General features: G+C 39.1%; 1 protein-coding gene across 2 annotated transcripts in view; it reads left to right on the forward strand.

Moving 5' to 3' along the window:
* Window positions 1-9,971, forward strand: part of SMS (spermine synthase) — a 45,086-nt gene extending 35,115 nt beyond the window's left edge. For both annotated transcript variants that reach the window (XM_084305899.1, XM_084305898.1), the window contains 2 exons: window positions 6,067-6,182; window positions 9,573-9,971. In XM_084305899.1, coding sequence (XP_084162025.1) covers window positions 6,067-6,182; window positions 9,573-9,603 — 147 coding nt within the window. In that variant the 3' untranslated portion in view covers window positions 9,604-9,971. The remainder of the gene's footprint in view (window positions 1-6,066; window positions 6,183-9,572) is intronic.
* The last annotated feature ends 16,173 nt before the right edge of the window (window positions 9,972-26,144 follow it).

The raw sequence follows: 26,144 nt of genomic DNA on the forward strand, positions 1-26,144 counted from the left end.
CATTTTTACAAAAGCCTGCAAAAATTTTGAGGGATGCTCTGGTAATTCCAGGAGTGTGTCAGATTGGAGTTCTGAAAACAACAGTTACCGAAACATGATGTTACACAGTGTGGAGAAAATTGAGAAGACTTAATTTTAAGTACTTTTTTTTAAACTTTGGCAGAGGTTGATCTCAACAACTGTATAAAGGGAAAGTGGGATTTAAAAGTTAAGGTGTGGAGCTGTTTTTATTTTCAGCTACTTATTTCTGAGCAGGACACAGTTGGTGTTTCCATGTGCTTGGCAATCAGCAGTGCAATACAGCAGTGTTCATGCACACTGTTTTTTTGAGATTATTGAAATAAAGTTAATTGCAGCTTTTTTTTCTTCTTCTTTTTTTTTTTTTAATCCACATACTATTCTAACACATAACCTGGGATGCCATGCTGATCCTCAAAGCAGTCTCCCAGTGGTAATGCAGAAGATCCTTTCACCACTAGGTGGAGACTGGTAACTAACATTGTCTAACACTTTATTAAGACTTACAGAGAGACCGTAGCTGTGGAAAGGCTTTTCAGATTATTTATTTGTATTCCTAGGGGATGCAAGAACAGATGTGTCCAATTTTAGGATGTAGGAGGGTCTTTTTAGCTTGTTTCAGCTCTGGGGAGGTAGAAAGTACAATTTATGGATTGCATTCTCTGTTGCTATAAGTCTGTGCTTAAATATGTTGGTGAAAAATGCCTATGTAATTGTTGTACGCATCCACCAATAGTAATAACAATGAGAGCACTTGTGCAGATAGTGGCCTTGCTTTTTAACCATGTCATCCACCTTGGGAGTCTTGCAGTCTTTGTAGGACCCGGGTTTTCCAGTGTACAAAGAGTCAGAGACCTTAACCTACAGATCTTGTAGCCCTGTGTCTGCATATAGACTTAATCCCACTACACTGATGCCTAAAAATCTCATGGCTTGCTATATTTCTGTTTTTCCTTCTCCTTCTGAAGCTCATGCTTCGAAGTATTCAGTGATCTAGTACGGGTCTGTGAAGCCCTCAGCATTGTCTTCTCCAAGGGAAGCAAGTTCTCAAACTGCAGAAGGGAGAGAAGTCTGAGTCAGTGAGCGTATCAGAACTCGGTGTATCCCAAGGTCCAGTTTCATCCCTGCTGGACCTTTCCAGTGTCTTGTTTTTGAACGCATACATTTTGATGCTGTTACACCTTCTAAAAGCTAGTATAACTTCTAGGTTGCCCAAGTGATTTTCTAACTTCCATGAAATACCTGCTTGTAAATACTAGTGTGTATGTTTTTTTGCTGAACCATCACTAATCCTATGCCCTCCACATAGCACTCCAGGATTGTCCAGCCACTGTGACGCTATGCTCTGCAAGGTGCTGAGACTGACTGTGAGTTGTCAATATGTGCCAGTGGAGTACACGTGGCTATGGAAATGCCTTTTTCTGTGCTCAATTTTTGCTCTGCTGATCTAATCCTTTGAGGTTGAGCAAGCTATCATTTTCTGCCTGTTTAAGAAGTGGAACCTTTAAAAATACCTCTGTATGGGAATTTACTCCTTCCTCTTCTGGGTTGTCTCTGCCAGATGAGGTGGAAATGTTCTCAGACCACTCACAGGTTTCATTCGAGCAAACAGCACTTACCACCGGTGCGAGAGATCAGATTTCCCCCACACGCCCAGTCCCTCGCCAAGCTGTCGCACCTTGGGACACTCTCTAATACAGTGTGGCCCTGCCCTCTGAGTGTCCAGACCATGGTTATGTTGCTCCATAGTTAAAATCCTTTTTTGGCTCCTGTGTGGGTTTTCTAATTATCACTTCCAAAGAGGGAGCAGGGTTCTCTGGTCTGAAACATGAAAGGAGACTGGAGGAATGTGTGCATGTCTCTGTGTGCGCCTGTGTGATTTCTTGGCAGTTTGGAAGTTTTTAAGGGGAGGCTTTTCCTTGGGTTACTGAGAGTTTAGTTTTAAACTAATTGATCACTTGGTCAGTGGAGATACCTGCAGTCAGGTTTGCCTCTGTTATCTCTTTAAAAGCTGTCCCTGTCATCCAAAACTTGAGCCTAGGTTTGATGCTAGGACTTCAGTGCTCCATGTATCTTCTTGCTTCTTAGTCACTCTGAAGTGAGGAAGGAAAGAAACCTTGGCCATGTCCAAATCCATCCTTTGACATTACAAAATAAAAATAGAAAACCATGTTAAATTAAAAGTAAAAATTAACCTTCTCTAGTGCACTGTGGCAGAGAAAATTTCCAGTCACAATGGCATGTAGGGTAAGGTACATAAAAATGATGTCAAAGAAATGGACAGGTATGGAGAGAGGGACCCTTCCATCTGTTTTCAAATCACTGGTTTACTGTCCAAGGTCAGAGGAAGCATAGTGGCCTAGATTGAGCTGAACTAGTTGATGAACACATCCCCTTTACAGGTAACGTTTTAAAGTTAACTGGAATTAATAGGGCTAATTACTTTATTTTAAGGAATAGTTTTTAATTGTCTGCCCAGCACTGTATTTGTTATTTAAATTGTTTTGTGTTGTGTTGTAGAAACTCAAACTAAAACCATTGTGCTCCAGAATTTATACCTTGTGAAAGCGAAGAATAATTGGTGTTGGGAGACAGACACGAGCTGTCAAAATGTGTACAAGCATCGAGCAGACTCTGAATGCAAAGACTGAAACAGTTTAGGAATCATCAGTCATGAGCAAGTTAATGAGATCCGTTAATCTCTATGTTGAAAACTACCTCAAATACATCAGTGTCAAAGGAATACTTGTTAAGGATTAAAAAAATAAAAAGGCAACACCACTTGCATTCTCACATTTTTCCTCTGTCAAATTGTGTGATACGGGGGAAAAAAAAAAAAAAAAAGATTAACCAGGGGGGCAGGGAGTGGAATTTGGTAGGTTTTTTTCTTTTTCTGTCTGTTGAAAATGGACTGAACAGTGTGGGAGGAAAAAGGCTGAATTTTGCTGATCTCCCTTTAAAAAAAAGAATAATTGGGGACTCATCAGTTTTGAATTTTATTAAACGCTGGTCAGTATTAGCTATTACTTGAGTGTATAGGGGCTGTTTAGAACATAAAATGCATTGGTCTACCATTTAACTATTTTTGTTAGGCGGGGAACTTTGTGGATTATCTGATTTACCTGACTGATCACTACGGTGCATTCTGGGCATGGTTCCCTGTGTCATATTTTAGTGATGCAAGACCATCTAAATGTGATCTACTGATCTTAAAACTGTAGTCTTAGTTGAAAGATGTTAATAGAAAGTGTTAATAATGGTGATTCTTTTGATACTTTTTCTCATTACTGAAATAAATTAATCGAAGTATTATAGGCTTTATTTTTTTTTTTAATTTCTATAGCTTTTTGTTGAGTTAAATTTGAATAATTACAAAAAAAAAAAGTGACTCTTCAGAGTTACATTGTCCTGTGGTGTGTGTTCTGAAGGACAGGTTAAGGTATCTTTAACTTTATGTAAGATCTTGATGAGGAGATTGCGAATCTGGGAACTGGGTTTGAAAAAGTAAAAACTGCTTATTGGCAAGTTTCATTGTTCCTGTAATTTGTTTGTCATGCTGTTTGTAGTGATTTGTCTGATGCTGAAGAAGGGAGAAAGGATGAAATACTGGAACAGCAGGCTGAGAAACTGAGTATAGATACTTATATCTCATTGTGTATCCTATTAAACTTCCTCCATAATGGTGGTATGCTCCATAAATTACCTAGCAGTGGTTTCTATTTATGACTCAAATTGCACACACAGGTTGTTTTTTTTTTCCTTTCTTTTCCATTCAGTCTGGTGTTGAAACAAAATTATATGTTTGTAAAGGGAGGCTGAACAAAATAACTGCTGCAGTCCCCTGGATAATAATAGGTTACTAAATAAGCGTTTCAGTAGTCTGTTGTGCTTTGAGCAGTTGTGCTGAGTTAGTGCTCAAATCTAACCTTTTTACAAATCTCCTCTGTTCTCTGAAACGTTATGGAAATCATTAAACCTGTCCAAAACCAAGTGTTTTAAAGCATGCTGTCTTCCTTTAACAAATAACCACGTGGCACATCAAGCCCATACTTACGGCAAAATTGGAATTAAATGCATGTTTTATGCAAGTTTTTTTTTTTTTCAAAGAGAACTTGCAAGAACATAATTTTTTAAAAGTCGCTATGCATAGTATATATTTTTAATTTTACATTTTCTTTTTTCACTTGTGAAAATTGGAGCATGCTGAAAAAAAATCCAGAGGAAGAACAGTGAGATAAAGTGTCTTTTCATTTATTCTGAAAGTATGAAAGTTTAAATACATCATAGTGAAAAATAATACTGCAAGCAAAGAAGTAGAAAAAACAGTTCAAATCCCAAAGTCAGAATGTGCATTACATGCTTTATTTCTGGTTATTATCTAATGTTGTTATATGTAAAAAACAGTGTTGATAGGAGCTGTTTAGGCATATTGGTTTTAATAAGATCTTGGCTTGTTTCAGCCTCTGCCTCATTTGTAAGAGCACGTGTGTTTGTTCGACAAACTTACATTAATTCCTCACTTCACGAAAATTAATTTCAGTTGTGTTTGTGTGCACTTAATTATTTTAAGACCATTTCTAAACATCTGCGAGCACTGAGAAACAGAAGTTAAACAGAAAAATGCAGATTTCTTAAATAAAGACTGGTCTCTTGGAGCTAAGTTTTGCTGTGTGTTAGCAGAGTGACTTAGGCATGTGAGGTGCAAGCATTTTGGAAGTGTTGAATTAATCCTTTGTTCCTGGGATCCTCATAGAACTAGACCTTTGTTTCGAGTTACAGGTCTAGAAATATTGAATAAGCTGTGTCTGTAAGAGAAACAAAGTTGTCATATATATGTGTGTGTTTAAATATTCTGTTCATATGTTCAGCCAACTTTCAGTGAATCATAATGCTTAAATAATAATTTTCTCTGCTACGTGGTCTTGAATTAGTAGGCTCAAGTACAGATTCTAGTACTTGGGTTTTGGAGGGGAGGCAAGAAACTTGATGAAGATTTTTAATAAAACGTGCATGACTGTCGTATTTCTTTGCCTAATGTGTGTTTGTTCAGTCTGTTGGTGTTCTGTGGGCTCACTCTTAGCTCTAAATCTTCAGCAACATTATGGATATGGATAATCACACCTCTGATTAAATGAGAGCTTTTTCTGTATCAGCATCACAGGTATATGTTGTCATGACTTGCTTGTTAACACTTAGCCTCAGTCAAGTTTGTGCTTATAACCAGGAGATCTTTTTTTCTGTTCCTTGCCATTTGTAGTCATTGAGATGTGTATGTATTCCAGGAACTATTTGATTTGTTTATGTAATGTTTATTTGGCTGTCTGGGAAGGAATGCTGTGAGTTCGGTGTGTCTGATATTTCATAGTTGCACCATTAGAGAAAATCATGTAAGCACTAATTTTTGTTTTGGTCAGAAAAAGATATTACTAATATTTTCTTACATGAGATATTACATAGTTCCAAGAAAAAAAAAAAAAAAAGATAGCAAGTGCTTGTATTTCAGAAGTCATATCCAGCAGCTCAAGACAGCGTGACCTACAGCCACAGAACTTCTGCCCAATTTGATTTGTTTTGTCATACTGCTCTTTGGAATAATTGGTTTAAAATGAATAGATTATGGGATTCTATACTGCCTTTTAATGTTTTAAAACCTGCACAATGTTAAATAATTGAGAAAATCTGGATGTTGTAATACTGTTTACGGATACATGTAAGCGATCACAAAGAAAGTAGTTATTGGGTAGATGTTAAAGGTAAACAACACGTGGTGGTCTACTTTAACTAGAAGTGCTAATGTAATGGTTGCTTCTGCTAATGAGAATATAGATAATTCCCTCTATATTTATTCTTTCTTGCAAAGTTACAAATTGTTGTTTGCTGCATGCAGGATGAAGACGAAATGTTCAATATTCACTTTAAATATTAAATGTTAAGAACTGCGTGTGTCTGGTTTTGAAGTATATGGGAGCCTTGTATTGATGTCAGCATACATATTCATCTGCAATTTTGCTGCTTTTATTATAACCAGGACTTTTCTTTTTTCTTTAGGGAAACTGTATCAATCTGACCGATGCCTTGACTCTGTATGAAGAACAGCTTAGCAGGCTTTATTGTCCTGTGGAGTTTTCAAAAGAGATTGTGTGTGTTCCCTCCTACATGGAATTGTATCCTTAAAGACTGAAAAAGGGTAGAGAGTGTTTTAATAAATTGAGCAAGCCTAGACTGCTTGGAGGTAATGAATTTGAATGCAAGAAAACACTTCTAACTTAAACACTATTAATATAGTTTATTTGCTATGAAAAAGCTGCAGTTTTATTTTTGAAGATTGTTGCAGAAATTATATTTTAAAGATGTCATAAATTCATAGGTAGTGAAATGATCAGCACCTTTCAAGAGCAAGCTGTGTTTTTCTTCATGTTTTGGAGTGTTGCTGAGTAGTTGCTTATGCAGTGTAGAGTAAACTGTATGATGAGGGTAATGCTGCACAGGAGTTCTGATGAGACTGTGTTGTTTTGTTTTCGTTTCCCCCGCAAAACCAAAACAAAATGACAACAACAAAAAACCACCTATCTCTTCCTCTCTCTTCCCCAGTTCCCTGCAAAACCCTTAATAAACTGACATCATACATAAGTCTCAAAGTAGATCTTAATAGAAAAAAAAATGGATTCATAACAAACATTATTAATTAATGATATTGAAAAAATATTCCACGTGGTGGGAGGGAGGTACACACATTTCTCTGCAACATTCTCATTCCTAAAAATAACTCTTCAGAACTTCTTCATTTTGTGGGTGATGGGCAACCTATACAAGGAGCTGGAAGTTACAGCTTCAAGCCATGAGCTCCAAAGGGGCATTTTGATCTTCCCTCTTGTGTTTCAATTTGCTTTGGGTCTTACATTGTTGCAGGAAGCATGGCCGAAAGCACGACAGACACCAGTAGAGTCAGATCATGCTCCATTTTATTGCCCAAATAGCCTAACTTTTATAGTGAACTTAACAGGAGCGGATAGTGTCTCACTCAAGATTATTGGTCAAAAACACTCAGACAAACAACTAGAAGAAAACAACCCCACCTGCAAGAAAACAACCCCCTTGTGATTAGCAGTCACATAGACCTTGTCCTTGAAGCCAGCTGCTGGCAACAATATTTTTCTGAATTCCTCAATTGGGCGATGTGGGAACACTGTCATGGGAACTTCTCATAGTTGCCCTGGTAGCTTGGTTTGCTCAGCTATAGCAAGCCATGGGATTTTCGCTGTTTCAAAACATCCCTCAACATTACATGCCACTTGTTTGTGATCTCCCAGGAAATACTTCTGTGTAGTAATGCCTGCTGTGGCTGTCCATTTTGTAATACAAGAAGTCTTTCCAGGATCTGGTTATCCATAATATATTAAGTCAGTGAAACTCTGACACAGCCTTTCGTCTATTTCATGTGTTCATTTTGCCTTCCTTCTCTGTCTAAAATCTCAATACTGTTTAATACCATAGCTTGCTGTTCTGGACACCATACTGACTATAACAAGCTCCTGTTTCTCATTATTTTCATGTCTGCATCGAAACTCAGATTTGATCTTAACATTTTCAAGACAAAAAGGAAACAGTGAAATAAAATATATATGAAGATACTTACCCTTGTAATTTACAACCAGATAAATTGTTTAAGATCCTTTTGCCTTCACAACTGCAGGCCTTAAATATGCAAAGTGCCTGTAAATGAATTAAGTAGAAAATTGTACTTCTTTCCTTTGAAAAATGCACTTATTTCTAGTATGTAGGCTGGCAGACAAGAAATATTTTTATCAGAAAAAAAGAAAACCATTAAATAGGTATAACAGAGCTTGAAAGTGAGCAGTTCTTAGAGAAGTGAGGCAAGCTCTTTTAGTTTGCTTTTTCTGACTAAATTAAGAACGTTATGATATAGTAGTGTAGATACAAGAATATTTAAAGTAATTTAATGACTTCAGATTAACCCAAAGGAAGATACATATTTAAAAAAAAATACATATATATGTATATAATACACCTTCTTAACTCTGACTATAAATTTGGTTTTGGACTTCTGATATCCATTTATCTGCATTTTGAGTACATGTTATCATCTTTTTTGAAACGTAGATTTTGAAACAGAAAGTATGAATCCCAATAGAAGATTGTACCTACGTGATATTTCACGGATGACAGAGATGTGGTTGCTTACGGTAGAATTACTAGAACTAATTAAAAAATAAGGGTTTTATTTCTTTCTTCAGAAAGTCACTTACGTGATGTTCATTTAGTGCCTGAAATCTCTTGAGCAATTGTATGAGTCTTTTGACTTATGCAAATGCTCATTTTCATAATCTGACCAAAAATTAGCTTTATGGTTACCTGAATGCAGCCAAAAATGCTAAAGCAATCTTATCATATTTTATAGTTGCTTGTTTTCCCTACTTCCAGAATAGTAGCTGTGTGTAACAGCTGCTTGAAATTCTGGTATTTACTAGTGTTGCCTTGGGGTTCATCTGAAATTCAAGTAGCTATTGACATAAAAGTCAACTCTGTTTTAAGGAAAGTGTATTTGTCCCTGAGGTCTCCATCAGGACACTATGATGAACATGCAGGTTCCCATCTGAAGCATGTGTGACCTCATTGTGTAAACAGAGGAGCATATATCTTTATGCGAGTCTATATTGGTTATGCTAAATTTTAAATTCCAGAAATCTGTGACTAACTGCAGCAGTTGCCATAGCTCTAAAAAAGGTGATGTCCATGTCTCATCTTCCTGTCTGCTCCTTTGAAGCTGCTGGAATTATGCACCTGCTGAAGGTCCATATGCCACTGGAGGAGTAGCAAAGAGAGTAGTCACACAGCTGCTAGGTGCTCCGTGGTGTTTGCTTCTAGCTCAGTCTGGGTGACAAAGTTCTGCTTTTTGAAAAGTATTTGGGCACCTGAAGCCAACACCATAGAAGCTTACAGAGGAAAAACCAAGCCAAAATTTAGATTCATCTGTTCAAGTGAGCATTCAGCAGAACCCCTGTTGAGGCAGTTGGGATCCAGTAGACAGTTAAATGATTGCCTAGTAAGATACTTGTTTCAGCTACTGAACATCTCAGTATTACTCATGTGTCTGATTTTGTTGGTGTAGGGCCTCACAAATTTGTCAGCTGGATGTCACTTTCCTATTCAAGATTGCTATCAAGTAAATAAGCAAGAGTTATCCCAGTTTGGTGAACTCCTGATTGAAGAGCTGCAGTTTTAATTGTTCTTCCTGAAGTAATTCTGTAGTTTGTTCAGCGGTTGCAATGCAAAATGTACAGCCTGAAAATCTGCAGCAGGGATGAGGAAACACGGGTGTGCAAAGGGTTTCTATTTCAGTGGAAATGGGGTCCTCTTTTAAACTGGTGAGCAAAAAAGAGGATCCAGAGAGATTTCACTTTCGAGATTTTTGCCTAACCCATCTTTATGACCTATAAGAAGTTTTCAAAATTAAAATATAAGTGAAAAGAATTACTTCCAATTTAACTATGTACTACCTACTTTTTTTTTCCTTGACTGCTCATTTTCTCCAGGTGGGTATTCTACACTATTTGGAAGAAATAAACTGAAGTCTGAACATCAAGATTATTCAAGATTATCCTAAATGTACATGCTGCATGGAGCATATAGGCCTGCCACGTGCTGCATATTGGCATCTTGAACCTTTAAATTATATGCTGTAGATGATCCTGAAACTTAGTCATGCTATTGATTGTGAATTCTTTAAATGTTTTTTATTATTATTTTAATTTAAAAGCAAATGGAAAATGTATATTTTGATGAGCTAGGGTGTTATTTTTGAAAGTCAACTTACAGATGAGTAAGCAGCAAAACTATATGGCTGCTGAATGCACTGAACCTTTAGAATGTGATCCTTTTTAGTTTTTGTAGTTCTTCACAAACTGATTAAAAAAGACATCTTGAGCATTTCATCCCTGAGGGTGGTCCATGGAGTTTTTGTTTGTTTGATTGTTTTTCACCAGATACTTCTTTAACTGATGGTGTTTTTCAAGGATGGAGTTTTTTCTTTCATACTTAAAATTGAACACTGCAGTGCTTCCATATACAGAAGATGGGCATAACATTAAAAAAAAAAAAAAAAAAGGGTGGAGGAAAAACAAAAACAACTTCTGAAAGGATACCCCAAATCCTTCACTGCAAAGGGAAGAAAACTAATTTTAAATTTTATTTACTGTAGTTTCATTCATTCATGATATTTCTGTAATCTCTTCCATAGGAGAAAAGAGTCTTTGACCATTCACCTCATGGACATCTTTAGCTGCTACCCTATCAATTACTTAGATTTTGAGATTTTGATGTGGATTTAACAGTAGTTTATAGAGGTACTTTGAACTCTTACAGCACGGTAATTAAAGCTGGGTTCTCATAAGCACTAGGTTCTTGAAGAAGGAAGGGTTGCTTAACAGGGAAGAGAAATGTGGATGTGTTACAGATTCACGTGCACCAGTATTTCTTGAATATTTTGGGGCAAATAGATACACTTCAGTAGTGTATGGCCTGATTGTATTGGTCTAGACCGACCATGTTATGAGAGGCTCTTGCTGAATTACCACTTGCAATTTAATTATCAGTGGAAGCTAGGTTACACTGTAGTTTTGTTTTGAAAGAGAAAACATTTTTCTTAAACTGTTTATCATGTTGTTTGAAAAGCTATATTTTTGTAAGAATGTGCTTGAGTACTGACTAAAACATTGTTTTAACATTTAAAAGATTTCACATCAGAGGAGGTAGGAAGGATATAACCATTCTGTACACTTCTGTACATTACCAAGGTAGAATAAAAAGTGCACTATCCCAAAGCACTCTAATCCTGAACTACAATGATGTTTGTTTTTTTTTTTTTCCCTTCAACACTTAGTCTTCACATTTTCTTTGTTTTGTTGTAGAGAGTTGATTTATTTTTCCTCCCACAAAACTAAAATACTAGTGTTAATGAAAAAACAAAATTCACTCCTAAGATCTGTATTCCTAAATCATACATAAAGAAGAGTTTTACGTGTCCCACATACATAAACTGTTGATGAATTTTCAGTAACCCATACAGAATTTGAGTGATACTGGAAAACTTGTAAAAATTTGCCCTTTATTTAGAGCATAATTGTATAATTATTTTTGTATGTACAGTTGTGCTGTTAAACTGCTTTTAGTTTGGAGAGTCAAAGAGAAGCGTTCTTCCCTCTTAATGGCTTGAAGTGATTCCTGTTAGTGCTGATTCCTTGATACACATGGGACACAGTTCTTCCATGGCCTAAGGCCCGTGTATGCCTGTGTAGTCCCAAAGAGCAGAGCCTCCTTCTGAACAGGGCAGAGAAAAGTGTCTTGCATTTCCCTAAATGTTTTAACTCTATTGTATCCATCCCAGAAAATACCTTGATATTACTGCCTATGATCAAATAGTAACCCATCATGTATGATACAGGACCACAATTGGTATATTTTACAGGTGCAAACAAACGCAGATGTCTTATGAGCAGTTACTTATACCCTTAACTTTGCAAGCATGAATATTGCTGTTGATCCTTAGTGTGATAATGGTGTAGGTGGTATTAAGCACACAGGCATTCATAAGATGGGGCTTACAGCATATGTTTTCCTGAGTGAGCTTGATAGATCTAGAAGTCAGTCACAACACGTGGGGGTGGTTGTTTTTAGCAAAGAAACTTGTGAACTGGAAGATGACTTAATACTGTGCTGGCTTGCTGTACCAAGGCTGGCACTTCAGCATAAATGCTACCTGAATACAGAGGTGCTGAGTGTACAAGGACATTCTGTAATCTGGAATGACCAGGGGACCTGAATTAAGTGTTGGCAGAGGCAGCAGTGCTTGCAAACCTTTCCTTTTCAACCGATACAGTATAAAAAGAGGCTTGGAGTATTCTTTTGTTTGTTTGTGTAAACTTTTTAATGTAGGATTTTAAAAGTAATAGAAGTAGTATAAAGCAATTCAGCAAACCCTGAACATTATATATATTTTTTATTTTTTTAAGATGCTGAATTAATTCTGGACAAGTATGTACACACTGTCGGTCTATTTATTTGTTGCTGTAGTGTTTTTTTTTTGTTTGTTTTTTTAAGGAAAACAAATTGCTTTGTGTTCAAGTTTTCAAATGCAAACTGCAATAGCTGATCAGTTTTCCATGTTTAAGGCCAGTTAGAAAACAGCTACGATCGCTGCACCTATGTATGCAAACATTTCCCAAGATATAGTTAACATTAGGGTTTTCTTGATTATTCTTTGCACTAAATGCTGCTTCCACCTAGAAATGTGATTTAAATATTTTAAAATTGATTGATAGTAGTTTGTGCAAAGAGAAGACCTTCTGGCGTTGTATCTACTGCATCAGTGCAGCGCACGTGTTAAAATAAAGGTACACTGTTATTCCTTGTGTGTGAATTCTTAAATACATCGTGGATTCCATGTTAAAATGGCAGAGTTAATGGGTATGATGCTTCCCACTGTACCTCCTTTTCTTCTCCATTTGTCACCTAACAAACATAAAGGTTCTTACTGGTCCTTTTATTGAGTATCTTTTCTGTCTCTCACAGATTAATAAATTAATTAATTTCCCACATAATACATGTTCAGATAAGATTCTCTGTAGTATGCACAGTGTTGTTTGCAGTGGGGAAGATCACTTGAGACTTCAGTAATCTTTGCCTAGAAGAACTTAATTTTATTGTGGAATACTGTAGATGTGAATTCTTTGGGGGTCTGTAATATGCTCCCTAGTTTTTCTACTGAAGTGGCAAGTTGGCTTTGGGTAGCAGCTTGGTGTATTGTGTGGCACAAAGCAAAGACAGGTTGGTAAGAAAGGAGATGTGAGGAATGGTGCAAGCTCTGGAATGGAAGATTAGGAAGGGAGAGAACAGCATGAACACGATGGGCAAAGTGAAGTTACTCTGGGATGTGATTCAAAAAGATTAATAATGCCAGACAAAGTGACTTCAAATAAAGATTGTAGAGAAATACGCATAATTTCCAGCTAACTAGGAAGGAGAAATGTTTACATCTGTCTTAAGTACAGCAGTACCAAATAGCTTGGTAGTTACGAAAAAGGGGAAGAAGTAACTTTTTAAGAAAAAGCCTCACGTACAGACTTTGAGAATAGGATAAAGAGTCATTTTAGGGTGCCTACATGTACAACAGGGAAGATGGTTAGGTGTCTCTTGCTTTTTTATTTTTACCGTTTAGGGTTTGAGGTGTTGACAGCTCGCTAGAAGGAATAAGGCGTTGGGACAAGTGAGAGGGAGAAGAGCACTCAGTTTCTAATTTTAATTTAAGAATAGGAGATGCCATATGATGTTGCCTGAGGGTAATAGGAAGAGGTTGACAAACCTTACCTACAGAGGAAAAAAAGGGTGGTTGAATTGTTAAAGAAATGCTGAAGGAGCAAGGGAGAGAAGTAGCAGCAAAGTAACCGAGTGCAGGAGTGATTAATAGCACAGCGATATGGGGGTGTCTTTTTGAAATGTGGAACAGTTAATCTTTGCTTTAGGATTTCAGTGAACTTGAGCTTCAAAGAAAGAAATGGAGAAAGTAGAAAGGGAGGAAAAAGAGAGTGAAACGTGCTTCGTAATTGGAAGCATAAGAAGTATGCTTGTGCAGTGTTGCAGAAGCGGTTATGTCAAGGGAAGAAAGGATGCAGGAGCAAGAGCAGGTAAGGTTGGGGCAATGAGTGAGAAGGAAGAACCAGAAACGGGACAGGATGAGATATGTCCGGGGGCTGCGGAGCACATGTGCAAGTTGCACTGCCTAGAGTATCCTCTGTAGATATCAGAGAAAAAAGGAAGAGAGATCTGAAATGTGGAATGTGGGTTATTTTTTTTTAATTATTATTTTTAATGTATATTTCTACTAAGGAACGATTCCAAGATAGCTCCTAAGTACTGTGGGAGAAAGAGAATAATACTGCTGGAGATGGAATGGTGGTCAAAAGGAAACAACTCAGAAAAGGGAGCATTCAACGTAGACTGAGCAAAACAAATACAAAATTAATGAAGCTTGGAGGAAAGGGAACTGTGGGATTTAACTGTGTCATGGGTTGTCGTCATGAGTGTGGGAGGTAGAAGCTTAGCAGTGGCATCTCCGCTGACTTAGCTTTGGAGTTGGGAAAACCAATCTGAACCAGTAAGGTTATGAAAAGAAAACAAACAATAAAAAAACACTGCTACCACAATTAGAGGGTTTTTCTTCCAACTTCAAAGTGCCATGACAACTTCATTGTATGTTATTTGAAATGATAATAGGTTTAATGACCTCAGTAACAAATCAACGACAGATTGTGCCATATTGCCTGTGGAGCACTATTAGTATGGTTTACTTTGAAAGACCCAAAGACAAAAGTATTTTATTGATATATAGTAGAAGCATTTTAGTGTCTGAGTAATCTTTGTGTGTACAAAGAGAAGCATCAGTGGGATTTTAAAACAATAGCCATAGGAGATGAGACTGACAAAGCTGAGTATATACAGCTCAGTTTCGCTTCTGGTAGCTGCTAATGTTATCTAACATTTCCCTGTTTAACTTTATTCTTCAGTTAATTATCAAAACTGCTGTTAATAGTTGTTTTATATGTATATATGTATATATATTCCGTGCCTCGTCCAAATTTTGTTCTCAGCTTTACATCCTGGGAAATTACTTCCAAATGATTGTCTTCTCTTGTAATGCCTATGTATTTTTGATGATGTATTTTTGACAGCCACTGGTTAGTTATTTGGGTTGAAAGGAGGACTGCAGATGAATTTTTCAGGCAACAAGTTTTTGATGGTTCATTTAAGAAAAAAAAAAGTGAAGACAGAGTAATTAAAGAAATGTGTTAACTTCTATTTTTAAAAGGATAATATCCTTTTTGAAGTTTTTACCTGTGTTTTAAAAAAATAATAATCTGCTACCTTTAAAATGTTCTTATTATATACATAACAGTTAAATACTAGGGAAAGGGAAGATATCTGCTCATTCTGTAGTTGGATTTGAGACAGTCCTGTGCCTTAAAAAGTTATCCTTAAAATACACCTCAAGTCTACTTTTTTTCTGATCTTGTCCTACGTAGTGAAGTCCTTTGTGCCTTTACATGGTAACATCTCTGGCTATGCGAAAAGAAGAAAGGGCTGAGCGCGCTTAAGACTGCAGTCAAGATTAGGCAGTGCTAAAGAAAGCAGAGCCAATTTGGCTCCAACATGCTGCCTCATAAGCAGAATAAATGAAATGACAAACACAGAATGGGTAGCTTGTGGCCATGCAGCTAATGTGTGACTACAGCTAGCAGGTGCTGCTGCATCCAGCACCAGCAATGGCTGCTGATCTGCTGGCCGTGAGCTTCGGGGACACTTGCCATGCTAACCATCTGTCTCATCTGGGGCTTTGCCTCAGCAGCTACATGAGCTCAGGGAAGATATCCACGTTTCCTGGAGAGCTGATGATGGTAATGCACATGCAGCACGATCCTGTGCTGCTGTTGCATGTGCTTTTTTGTTGTTCAGACACCGTATGGAGTGTAGGCCAGGAACTGCTGAAGGTGCCTCAGAAGCAGAAGGCTGACCCACGCTAGGCCCTAATCGTAGCGTGCACAGGAGGTGGGGGCTAGCAGGTGGAGGACTGCAGTGCACTCGGATACCAGGCAACTTGCTCATCCTCACACCTACGCTGACTATCAACACTCCAGGCTGTCACTTGCACTTCTGATAGTGCCAACCACCGGGTGGCAGCACCACATCCCAGCACCCCGCTTTCAGGATCCATACCACTTCTGACAGAAAGTAGTCTTACTAGAGGTGCCGTGCTGCTGGTGTAGAGCCCTGATTGTACGTGAGGTGTGGGGAGCTTGCCTCTGAGTGTGACCCAAAGCCACCAGCATGTAGAAGGGGTTGTCACTGTGCTTGTCCGTCCCCAGCCTGTGTGCATGCAGACCACGTGCTTTGCTTGCTGTGGGTGCTGTTTGCATTCTGTTTGGGCAGCAAGACCAGAGTAGGCCAGGAGCACTTGGTAAATTGGACTACCACAACTTTCAGGTGCTGTGCTCACCCAGAAGCCTCCCTTCTAGGTGCTGGGTGGATTGCATGGGTACAGGGGATGGTCTTCAAGGTAGGTCGAGGAAGAGAGAACGTCATTAAAATTGAAGAGCCAACCATTTTTAAGGTGCTGGACACGTGAAAATAGTGACTTCTGGAAACTTAATTTGTCATCATGGAATTAGATGCAGCTCAAGAGGACAATCGAAGAGTTGAACTGCTGCCAATTCCTTTTATAGATTGTGTATCTTTATTCCATGGGTCGTGCTGTAACTATTTTAAGAGCTTGGCCATGAGATGGACTCAACTGGGTTTGCTGAGGCTGAGAAGTACAGTCCTGCTTGTTCCCATGAGTCTCTGAGCTCTTCCTAGTTGTGCTGCAAATGCATGGGAATGTGCAGAGATGTTTGAAAATTTACTTGGCCAGAACTTCTCAAAAGTATTTCAGACTTTCTTGACTGAATTTTCTATTATTATTATTTTTTTTTTCTAAAATGTACTCGACCCGCTTTCCTCGAGGCTACAGCTCATGTGAAGGGGTTGCTGTGAAGGCATTTCTTTGCTAGCTGTGCTCTGTGAATGGTCCCAGCCGTTTTCTCTCCACTCTTCATTCTCACCCTGCATTAGCTCCTCTTCTGTGAGACTTGCAGCACTTCTTTAGATTAGAAAATGAGCCAGAAGAGACATTATAGGGAGATTGGGATCTCACTTCAGCTGCTCTGCTGAAATGAAAGGATGAAAAATCAATCTGTGTTAGAAGTAAACCTCTCTGGTTCATCATGTTGCCAGACAAACACTTGTGCTGACAGACCTGTGTGCTGTGCAGGCGTGGGAACTGGTGATGGGGGTGGATGGAAACAGGTCAGAGGAAGGCGGGGGACAAGGGAAAAATGTTCAAAATGAAGGCTGTAGCACCGTACTGTGTACCTGCTTTAGAAACATGGGGGAGGAATCGCTAAGGGAGCTGATCCTCATTTTTCTTATTATTGTTTTCCTCTGTAATCACATCTACCAAATCATTTGTCATTCCAGAATATTCAAATAATTTAGATTTTAGGGGGCAGTTGAAAGGTAATCCAGCACAAACCACGTGCTGTTCTGGCGTAATTGAAATTATAGAGCTTTATCTGTAACTTGTGTCAATACTCTGTATGTAGCTTTTGTGTTTTTTTTTTTTTTTTTTTTGCGGTTGTGTGGATTGTTTTTAATTGCTTTTTAACATTCATACCTTCAAAACTTTCAAATAAATTTCTGTCTGTTAGTCGTTTAACTCTCCCACTTCATTTCAGGTAATTGGACTGATTTTTGCCCTGTTTTCTGAGGTTGGGTTGAAAATGGTAATGATAGCCCCGCTCGAAGTCTAGGAGCACTTCCTTGCCAGCAGCTGCTTTTAGAGTGTAGCCAACACCCACTTCTTGCAGTGTCAGCTATTGATCTACATTGCTATGTTGTTAAATAAATACAAACTCTATTATTACTATTATTTTTTTCTGGTAGCAAAAATTAAATAGCAATGTGGTTTTAGATCCATACCCAGGAGTACAATGTGAAATGATTATTACAAAGACAAGCACCTTTGTACTGCACAGTGAACTCTGGCTGCAAGGAAGGTGGTGAGCTGCAGTGAAGCACGCCAAGGTGATTTCCTTTGTCTATCAGATGTGCTTCTCTGTACCTAATGTGTTATTTGTGAGAGTGGAGGAATGTAGGCTAGTTCTGGATGATGCTTGTGATCTGGCTTCTCGGCGCCTGCTTGGCTGTCTAGTGATAACAGGTGAATCATTTTTCCAGCGAGTGACAGAAATCTGGCCTTCCTCAAGCATCCAGTTGTGAACAAATGGTAATCAAGTACATCTGAACTTCAGACACACTAAGTATAATTTAAGTATAATAAGTATATTTTATGTCATACTAAACAAAATACATTTTAATAGCTTAAAATTGTTTACTGTACCTGTAGATTCATGCAACAGAGGATGTTTTCCATTCAATATTTTATGTAATTAAAAATATGGTTATATAGTTACTTTTATCTCCAGATAATAGTGAAGAAAATAGATGGCTAAAACAAAAACAGCAAGCCATTGAAGGTTCCATGAAATTGATCTTAAAACATGTGATTCCTCTTAAGAGCGTATTTTCTGAAGGCAAAGGCTCCAGTGTCATAAGAAAAAGCAATCACAGTATCATAGTATGAAAGCTTGGGAAGGGATCGTGAGTTTTTCTGACTGACCAAGGATGAAAAGAGCTCTGTTTAGATCGTTCTTGATAACCTGTTCTGGTTCTCTGAAAGGAGTGATTAGTGACTGCAAAGGAAATGAATTAACTCCAGTGAAGGCCAGCAGCTCAGTGGGAAGCTGGAATACTGCACTGCTTTTTTGCAGACTGCTTTTCTATGGTAAGATTTGGTACCAGTGAAAGTAAGGAGATGCATGTGAAAGGGGAGCAATTCTTAAATAGACTCTAAGAGGCTTAAAATGTGCTGCAAGGAAATATAGGTCTTCCGCTTAAATTATTTAATTGATAGCCTGAGCTATGTGACCACGTCCCTGCATGCTGGCTACAGCACAGCCTGGGATCCTGGTCTCTTGTCTCAGACACATTGCAGTTCTCACTGAGGTCTTGCATCAGTGTTCTTCTGGCCCAGAACACCTGAGTGTGGTGCAGGTTGAGCCTAGGTACAGAGTCAAGTCATGCCTGAGAGATAGAGGTTGGTACAAAATTCACATCATGTGTTCTTGCCCAGACATAGTATGGACATGAGGACTTCACTGGGTAGGAAAGATGGAATCACAGGATATCCTGAGTAGGCAGGGACCCACAAGGATCATTGAGTACAACTCCTGGCTCTACACAGGACCACCCAAAAATCAGGCCCTATGTCTGAAGGGGTTTTCCAAACTGCTTCTTGAACTCCAGCAGGCTCAGTGCCATGACCACTTCCCTGGGCAGCCTGTCCCAATGCCTGAGCACCCTCTGGGTGCAGAACCTTAACACCCAGCCTGACCATCCTGTCACAGCCTCATGACATTCTGGAGGCTCATGCTTCCTCTCATGAACTGCTTCAAACCCCATTGTTTATGAAGGCTGTTATACCACTAGTTAGTTTTTGGGAATGCATTGCCTGGCTGTAGAGTTTTGCCTAGGGAAAGCAGATGCTATTAATACATTCTGGCCAATCTTACTGCCGTATGTAGTGTGTATTGGAAGATACTTAATCTGACTGTCAATTTATATAAAAAGCATAATCGTGGTGAAAGGTTGACTCATTCATTGCTGTAAAATTAGGTACTGAATCTCATATTTCAGTCTACTAGTTGAACCCAGGAAGATGCTGATCACGTTTGCAGTAATTTCAAAGACCTGTGAGCATCAAATGTGTATAATATAGCATAAGTATGTTAAATATGTTAAATATCAGAGAATTTATCAGTGTCTTGCTCTTCCTTTTTAGTGGAAAGAAACCACCTGTTATTTAGTTTAGAAGTTACCCCTTTAGAAGCTACCCCTTAGAAGAAGAGTGTGATCCTTCTTGTAAGCTTAGAAAAGGATTTCGTTTTGGTCAATGTGGTTCTCCTTCCCTGTAAGCACGTTTTATCAAGACTATTTTTGTCATTGTTACTAGCTTCACTAGCAGTATTGCTAATTTTATTGCACAGTTACTTCAGTATCTAAGAGTAGCTTAGAGCCATGCGGAGGCACGCTCATGAGGGTGTCCTTAATCCCACTCCATGATCTCAGGTTGTAGTGAAGGTTTGTTGGAGCATTATCACATAGTGATCCAGTTGTGATATCTAAGTAGTTTGGTTACGTTTGATACAAAGCTCTGTACCAAAATCCTCATTCTAATTACAATTTTGCCTTTCATTCTTATCTCCAGTGTAGATAAGGGCAGCAACATTGTATTGCCAATGACTTTTTCAACCTGTAACAGAGCAGGCTCTCAGCAGCTGCAGATCCACACATTTCTTTGTCACAGCTTCCCTTCAAATTTTCATTATATTGCATTTGTACTTCTTTTGACTGCTAAAAGCTAAGAGGGCAAAATTGTGGGTGTCTTCAGCACTGCAACATTCCCAAGTCTTTGGATTCCCTTATGAGCTTAAAACTCCTATTCTAATGTTATTTTAAATTTACTGCTAAATTTCTATTCCATTTTTGCCTTTTACATATGGAGGTATGAGTGTTTTTCTTAAGTTATTCTGCTCAGAGCAGAAATAACACATGACATTTTTGCTTATGCCCTTTCCAGAACTTTGCTCTCCTCATGGAAATTTGTTATGATACTAGAATTTGAAAAGCAGTAATCCAGAACACTCCAGTGTATGCAGACAAGTCACAAAAGAAGAAATCCACCATGTGCTTTTCTTTGGCCCTAGATAAATCCTCTACCCAAGCCTTGCAATAAGCTTGAAGTTAGTACTCTTCATTTCAAATACAGTGGAAATATCAAGCACTAACTTTGAGAAGTATACACGAGTACAACAAAAGGTCCATGTGAGTGTCCACAAATTTTGCTGTTTTTTTTTTTTTTTTTTTTTTTTTAAATCAGTTTCATATATAAATCCATAATAGTATAAGACAGTGAGAAATCTGTGTTTTATGGCCTTGTGTCAATAGGAAAAACACAAAACAAAACAACACCAAAGAAATAGCACAAAGCTTTATTTTAAATAGAGATGTTGGAAACTTCAGGAAAGGCTTGTCAGGAACATAGCAATTTGGTTTGCAAAAATAATCATATTTGGCTCTTAACTGTTTGGTTCTTGAGGATTTCTGTGACTTGAGGAAAACAAACATTTGGCCTTAATGGTTTTGTCCCATGGGGTCTTGTGCAGTGGTTTCAACCTGGGACAATTTTGGCCTCCCCTTTCACGAGAGCTTGATCAAATGCCCTGCTGAGGTGCTGCTGAATGTCAGTACTGGACATGGATGGAATCAATGAAGTAACATCAAGACTGCTACAAGATCAGACAAATTGCTAGAATACTTCCGCTGGGCAAGAGGCTTGAAGTCTCATCATCATGGGATGTTGGATTTAGAACCTCATATTTAATGTGGGATTTTCCTGGCACTTAACTCTGGACAAAGTTAATTGTAATCTCATTTTGAGATGAGAGAGAGGAAAAAGTATCCACTTAAGTAAAATACAGTAAAATTAATTTCAGGAAGCTTCTGAGCCTGGTCATAGCAATGCCTGGAAGAACATTTTTTTTTTTTTTTAGCCAGCTGCTTTTCCTCTGAGAGCAGAGCCTATGCAGTTGTGCTTTCCGTGACTCTCTTTACCCTTCATTCCCCAGCCTTGCTCAGTAACCTTTGACCTTGCCAACCAGTTCCAAACAAATTTGACAGAGGGGATTTAGTCTCAAAGAAGTTCAGTTCTGACAACTTTTTGCCCAGATAGAAAGGCCTATTGTTTCTGCTACTACGACCTCAGAGTGAGTATGGCCCTTGGTCAGCACAGGGGAGTCTGTCCTGTGGAGGGATGTGACAGACATCTTCATGCGAGAAGTGTTTCCACCAGAGCTGGTGCCTTACAAGATTGCCGAGCCCTACTGCCTCGGATAGTAAAACACTGAGAGGAGTTTTTGGTCTGTTTTTTCATGTTTTCTACAAAGGTTGGCACAAGCAATTGAGCAAATATTCTCCCACTGCAACAGACTGCCCCCAGGTTCAGTGGTACTTTTGAGGAGCATTTGCCCAGCTGCTGGTTTCAGCTGTTGTTGATCTGTTTCTTCTAATTTGTGCTGCTGTGGTAATACCTTTGAAGACCTAAGTGTGAGAGCAGGAAGGAGTGCTTTTACAGAAGCAGTCTTCTCTGAGAGACAGGAAGGCACAGCTGGGGAATCTTCTGGGTACATGCTGAAAGCAGCCACATGTGGGTCTGCTGGCTCTCCTCTCTTTGTTGCAAATGTTGGTCAATGTACATGTATGTCCTATTACACATCTGAGGATTCACCCATGAGGCACAAACTTGTTGGAAGCCAAGCTTCCTTACTTTCACTGCTCATATAAATAGTCTCTCTATTGAAGGCTGTGACCAAACATCTGGATTGAGCAAAGGAAATGGTTAAAGCTCTGGCAGTTCTGATGCAATATTTTAAAGAAACAATAGAAAGTCATGTCCTATCTACTGCCATGGCCATTAAAAGTATCACATTTCCCAGCAACGTTTTTTTAGGTGCTATACAGCCTATATTCACAGATAGTTCAGATGAACAAAGTCAAAAATTTGCTATAAGGTGCTCCAGAATTATTTTAGATGTCTTTAATTCCCAACTACCATGCCTTTCTAAAATCCACGTCAGCATGAGCAGTGGATATGGCCCCATGTATAATCTGTACCAAAGAATGACAGATGAGGAGGAGAGTATACAGAAATAATGGCCATCTGTAAACACACTTATAATGGTGTGAACATGGCCTCTAGGAGAAGTGGTGAAGTATAGCTAAACAGCTATACTTCAATCCACTTCCTGAAGAAAAATTGCCAGAAGACCTAAAGCAGTTCTCCTTTCTGTTTGAGAGCATATGCACTTTTTCATTAAAGTGCTTTTTCAAAAGCAGCTCTCAGAAGGCTTGCAAACTTGAGTAGTTTAACTCTAGTCATCCCAGATGTTGGCTTTCACGGTGAATTGCTGTTTGGGCTGGATACAAACAACTTGTGGTCAAAGACAGAAGTATTTTCTGCAGCAGGGACAAGTTCTTGGAGTAAGGAGAAAAGCTTAGCCTACTTGGAATAAAAATAATAATGATAAAAAATATTTGGGAAATTAGAAGTGTAGGAGAAAAATGTTTTCTGCTTTGCAGCATGTTCTCTCCACATTTGCAATTGTATGGAGGATGTTTATGGAAAAGTTTGCCACCAGCAATGTTCAGATCCCTGCAAAGCCTGGTGGCACTGCATTGGCTCCGAGTGCAGCTGTGAGGATAGGGGTCATTAATTGAGGCTTTCTATGATGTGGCTGTACCAGTGGAAAACAATGGAGTTATTTATTTCCAGCTGTCTGTCTGACTTGAATAAAGGACCAGTTTGCACCAGAGCATGGCTGCTGTTGGCTGCAGCACAGAAATTTTAGGAGTTTCATAGCCAAGAGAGTACCATTTATAAGACTCAGAGATCTAAAGACAAATGGTCAAGCTGTCTTCAAATGCAATATGTTGCGTTTTTCTCAAGCACATTGTGTGTACTTAGAGCCCAATCAGCTAATCCTGGCTACAACAGCTGCATAGCTTAAAAAGAAACACAGTTCAAGCCTCCGTGGTGGAACACTTTAAATGAAATGAAATGAAATTAAATTAAATACAGCCTTTGCTCTGACCCGTGCAGATTAATCTAATTCAACAAAGTCAGCATATACCCCCAAGTACACCTGTAACTTCACAGACTCTTCTTAAGTGCTTTTCTGCTGAAGCCACTTGAGCTGTATCTGCCTGGTGGTTCTGCCTTCAACAGCGTGGTAGCAGTGGTATGCCTCATGTCACTGTGAGCTAAAAATGCCTTACAGGGCATTATCAAAGCTGCAATGCTCTGATTGTGAACTGCCTCTCTCAAGCGTAACTTATTCCTCTGTGGTAACCTGTCTGTTGCCTCTCCCTGGCAAGCCTCAGTTGTGCACCACAAGGACAGCGTGTGAGGAAATGCCTTCTGTAGCTAACATATTGGTGTGATCCTACGTGTTCTACGTGTGTTACTTTGTCCTTTGTTGCCTTGAAAACAGAACAGATTTTTCTGTCTCCATGAAAAGTATCAGCAGTTGATTTAATACACTTTAAATTTTACATAAGTGCTAGAAAGACAAAATGTTTTCCAATGAGCCTGAGCAAGACTTGCAGTGAGCTTGAGCTGAATATATGTCAACCTCAGGCTGTTTTGTTGTTCTGGGTGTTCAGTAACAGCACACACAATTCTGTTTTTGACTGTTTCCAGTGGAAACTAGGCAAAATGTGGGGTTTGCCGTGTTTATTGAAGGTATCTGATAATCAAACATCAAGAATGGGAACTTACCTTAAACCAAACTACATGGAGAGAAGTTCACGTAGTACTATCAGTTTTGTCTCTGATCAGAACTCTTGCCTGACTGGTGTAGTCCATGGAAGTGATGATTGTGTCTGCTTGTAAAACAGAAAGGTAATGCATGAGTACTTGTATTTGTGAGCGTGTATCTGTATGCATGTTTGCATGCATGCTTACACATGTAGCCAGAATTTTTCTAGAAGCTGGGACATTTTTGCTGTGGTTTAGCCTGGAGCACATTCCGGATGGCTTGCCAGCTCTTTTACGTATGGGTTTGGGTGGAAATGTTTGTACATTGTCCTAGCGCTGTTGCAAGTGCCAGAGTGATCCCATTGTTTGAGTGGGGTCTCAGCCAGAGGCAATTCTGGGTGAAAGAATAGTAATGATCCTATGATTCTAATTCAGAGCGTGTTGCATTTAAGTACCAGATCTTTTTCCTATGTCCATTCAATGTTTTATGAACACTTAACAGAGTCTGTGCACAGCCTCATTAAACACCTTATTGGACTGTGGTAGCCAGGAGTGCTGTTAGCATCTCTAGCAGTTGCAAGCATGGCTGGTACTGGGTACCTGCCAAATTGTTGCTGGAGTTATGATGAGTAGGGCAACGAAATCCTAGCACACATCAGGAAAGTGTCTCGAGTGCAACATTGAACTTCTGTTACTGATCAGCAGTATCAGAAGCTGATTCACATGTGCTCCATACGCCTTTTCAACTACTGCCAGAAATGGACCTTTGTAGCTGTTGCCTGCAGCTGTTTGAGTTTTAGCTCTAATTTTGTATTTCCTTACATGCTGGAGAAACCAAAATAAGTTACTGACTATGACCAGGCTCTCCTAAACGCAGGGAAGGACACTTACATGATGGCACAATGTAAATAAGCCTACAAACCCCAGCTTAGAGAAGTCATTCATGTGCTGGCAGCTGATTTGTGAGTCCCTTGCCAGAAGGATCGCATGCTGCCTGGGACTGACTCTCCAGAGGCATCCAGTACTTGTAGCTGGCTGTTTCTTGTTGGGACACCTCCATGCTCCCAAAGCCCTCAGCATTGCTTTGGCTAAGGTTCTTATTTGGAAAAGGGGACTGAATTGTTCAGACTCTACCTCTAATCTGCTTTCCAGTCTCCCTTTCCCGTCTTCCCTTTGCAATCTTCCCAAGGAGAGCTGTGAAATAAATCACTGCTGCTTTGCACTGCTGAAAGCTATTTCTTGTTTCTTGCCCCGTGTTGTCCTGGAAAGAGAATCATAGAATACCCTGAGTAGAAAGGACCCAGGAGGATCATTGAATCCAACTACCGGCTCCACACAGGTCTTCCCGAAAGTTCAAACTAAGAGCACAATCCAAACACTTCTTAAACTCTGACAGGCTCAGTGCCGAGATCTTACCCTGAAAGTGAAATGCCGTCAGTGAAACACTAATAGAACATGGTATTCACACATGTTAGGCTGTAAATAATTAATTCTATAGGGAGCCAAACTTTTAAGTTATAAAGTGTGGAGGAATATGAGTGAGTTTGGGATGTGCTCATTTAGTGTTGGTCAATTGAGAGGATATAAAGCTGACAGAAGGTATTCATAGGTCTAATAAATGTTCAGTATTTGCACTATCATTTATTCAGTACTGATGTGGAAGGAAAACTCATACAAACACAAATCCTTGCCAAGGGCTTCCTTTTGAGGTTTACTTAGTGTTTGTGTCACGGGCAAGGTGGATAAGATCACAGATCAAATGGTGATATCACAGCATGTCCATGCATTTTCTGTGTCAGCTCCCTGCCCTTTGAGACTCCTGGTGATTTCTACATGAGGATTCAATAGTATCGATGTTGCTATGCATACATTCTCAAGTCTGTGCTGGTGACAGAGTTGTTCCAGTGACCATTTGAAACCAGGGCTCTGCTCATGCCCTTGGAGTCATTCATGCATGAAAGGGAATTCTTGTAAGGAAGGTATCGTAGAATCATTAAGGTGGGAAAAGACCTCCAAGTTCATCTGGTCCAATCATTCCCCTGCCCCCACTACCACCCACTAAACTGTGTCCCTAAGTACCACGTTC

This window comes from Netta rufina (assembly GCF_964035555.1).
Source record: "Netta rufina genome assembly, chromosome: 1".
Classification (NCBI taxonomy): Eukaryota; Metazoa; Chordata; class Aves; order Anseriformes; family Anatidae; genus Netta; species Netta rufina.